This window comes from Hipposideros armiger, unplaced genomic scaffold, assembly GCF_001890085.2.
Source record: "Hipposideros armiger isolate ML-2016 unplaced genomic scaffold, ASM189008v1 scaffold_1050, whole genome shotgun sequence".
NCBI lineage: Eukaryota > Metazoa > Chordata > Mammalia > Chiroptera > Hipposideridae > Hipposideros > Hipposideros armiger.
The window spans coordinates 468,665-471,366 of NW_017732400.1; the positions used below are offsets into that span (position 1 = coordinate 468,665).

A 2,702-nucleotide genomic window follows, 5' to 3' on the forward strand; every position below is an offset into this window, starting at 1 on the left:
CAGCCTTTCCTGAGCTGGTGTCCGCATCCCTCCTATCCCCCTCCCCCATCCCCGCTCCTCCCCTGGCCACCAGCCTCCTACCTGGCAGGAGGAGACCAGCCAGCAGCAGTGCCATCATCCCCTGCCCTCCCACACACCCCCTCCGGGGTGCCTGCGAGGAGCCCATCTTGGATTGTGTGGCCTTCTGACTGAGAGCAGCTGGTGGCCACCTGGGCCTTTATGGCAGGGCTGGACATTCTCTGGGCAGGAGTCACTGGGGAGGGGAGGAGAGGTGGCGGGCATGTGCCTGGGGGAAATTGGTGTGGCCGGGAGGAGCTGAAGTAATCAGTCAGGGCATCTGCCTATTCAGCAGCAGAGGTGGCTGCAGTGCAGGGACCGTGGCCACGCGTCCTGATTGGCCTGCCTGGCTCCTCGTTGCCTAACCTGGAACCAGGCAATCTGCCCTGACGGTGGCTGCCCACAGGCTGTCACGTGGCTCCTTCACCCTCCTGCCTTCCCTGTATTGGCCTGTCCAACTCCCCATCCTCCCTCCACTCACAGACAGACCTGGGCATTTCAACTTGGCCCTCCACATCCGGGTACCTGCTCTGGCCCCCACCCTGATCGCCTGGTTAACCCCACCAGGTTCCCATCCGCAGCCCCTGGATCTGCCACTTCCCTTGGGATCCATCCTTTTTCTCCAGGTATCAGGGTCTGCACCCCACCCCCAGTGCCCCATTGTCACAAATGCATGCCTGCCACACTCCTAACAAGTCTTCCATCAGTGAGTGAGCATTTTCCTCTCAGAAACTAGGAATCTGCCTTCCAAAACCCAGCTCCTTGACCTATCCCCCTGGGGGGCTCCAGGGACAGCATGAGGGGTGCTGGGTGCCAGGACCTCAACCTGGGGAGAGGCCTGAGCTGGGGACCCCTGTCATAGCTGGGCCTCGGTTACTCACAGGCCACTCACAGGCCACTCACAGCCCCTCGCCCTTGGTTGCTGACCCTGATTCCAGGGGTGAGCCAGAGCATAAAAGGGCTAATTGGGAAGGTGGTGGCCTGTGCCCATTAGCTGGCTCCCGGGCCTGGATGAGCAAACAGGAAGCAGCTGGCTCGTGTCTGGGGAAGGTGAAGGAGGGCCTACAGAGTCCGGGTCCCTGATGGATGAAAGGCAGGACCAGAGAACCAGAGCGAGAATCTGTCTCCCAAGAGGGGGTGGGCGGTTCTTCCTTCATTGCATGCCCTCCCTCCTGCTTTGGCCCTGGCCCCACCCCAGCCAACTAATTGCTCACTAGTATTGTCGAGAGTAAGAGTATCAGTATCGGAGGGAGGTTCCTGGGAGTCAGGTCAAGCTGCTCTCTCCTGCTCCCCCACGCCCACCCAGACCTCTCCCTGCTCCCCTCACTCAGGCTCTTATTTCCATGCTCCCCGTCTCCTCACAAAGTCTCCCCTGGAGCCCTTGCCTGATCTCTCCATTTCCCGTCTCCTGCCGGAGCTGCCTATGGGACTTTCTGTGATGATGGAAGCGTTTTGTCTATGCTAATAGCCACTAGCCACACCTGGCTACTGAGCATTTGGAATGGGGCTAATATAACCAACCAGAGGAACTGAATTTTTAATTTTACTTAATTTAAGTATAGATAGCCTCTTGCAACTAGTGGCTACCATCTATTGATAGTCTAGCCCTTGACTTTCTGCCAGCTCCCAAAATGGAAGCGGGAAGGAAGAGTGGCCGTGGGAGCTATGACGAGAGGAGGTAATAGGACAGCGTCCACTGAAGAGGGTTGATTTAGTGTGTGAAGGGGTGGGGGGAAACACGGGCTTTAGAATCAGGATGACCCGGTTCAAGCCCCAGCTGACCACCAAGCTTTGGGCAACTCCACAAACTTTTCTGACTGTCAATGTCCTCATCGGTTAAATGGGGATATTTTATTTTATTTTAATTTTAATTTTTTTATTTATTTTAGCTGAGCCATCCTGCTGCCTGTTGGCAGCTCAGCGGCAGCTCAGCTCGGGCCAGGACTTGAACCGCTGTTGCTCAGAGCTCACACTCTTGAGTGAGCTCTTAACTAACTGAGCCACTCGGCCGGCCCTAAATGGGAATATTTTAAATCATGACTGCCTTGCGGGTTTGTGTGAATATTAAATGGGAAATTATCAGAAAGATTAAATGGAACAAGGGGCGCAGCCCTCCTGGCGCAGGCATTGAGCAAATGGAGCCGCAGTGTCCTGTGTCCTCCTCGGAAAGGGCAGGGGAAGCAAACAGGACGGGCTCACCTCACAGTCCCCAGCCCAGCTCACCTAGCCAAGTCTCATCTGTCCCCCGCCCCCACTCCCTGCAGGGCAGCAGACACGGCCCTGTGCACACAGGGTGCTGCTGAAAATGACGTTGCTCCTTCCGAGCCTCAGTTCCTCAGCGCCCCTCCTGCCCATGTCTGTTCCTTCCCTAGGCTCTCAGGCCCCACTGGCTCTTCTACAGGTGAAGGGGAGGGGAGATGGGGTGCTGGGAACAGGGAGGGGAGCAGCCAAGAGAAGAGGGGTGCAAGGAGCCTTGTGGGTGGGGAGATGGGGAGGAACAGTGGAGCCTGCAGGGTGTTCCTTTCGAGCACAAACAGAGGTGGCAACGTGTGTCGTTTTCCTCCTCCCATCCTCCCAGTGCCGTCAGACCTTGGCCAGGACAGCCAGTGCTGGTGGAGGCACAGTCTCTCTGGGCCTCTTGCCAG

At 57.3% G+C, this 2,702-nt stretch overlaps 1 protein-coding gene across 2 annotated transcripts in view; it reads right to left on the reverse strand.

Moving 5' to 3' along the window:
* Positions 1-374, reverse strand: part of CDSN (corneodesmosin) — a 14,699-nt gene extending 14,325 nt beyond the window's left edge. For both annotated transcript variants that reach the window (XM_019631796.1, XM_019631795.1), the window contains exon 1: positions 82-374. In XM_019631796.1, the coding sequence (XP_019487341.1) occupies positions 82-166 (85 nt within the window). In that variant the 5' untranslated portion in view covers positions 167-374. The remainder of the gene's footprint in view (positions 1-81) is intronic.
* Positions 375-2,702: the final 2,328 nt, after the last annotated feature.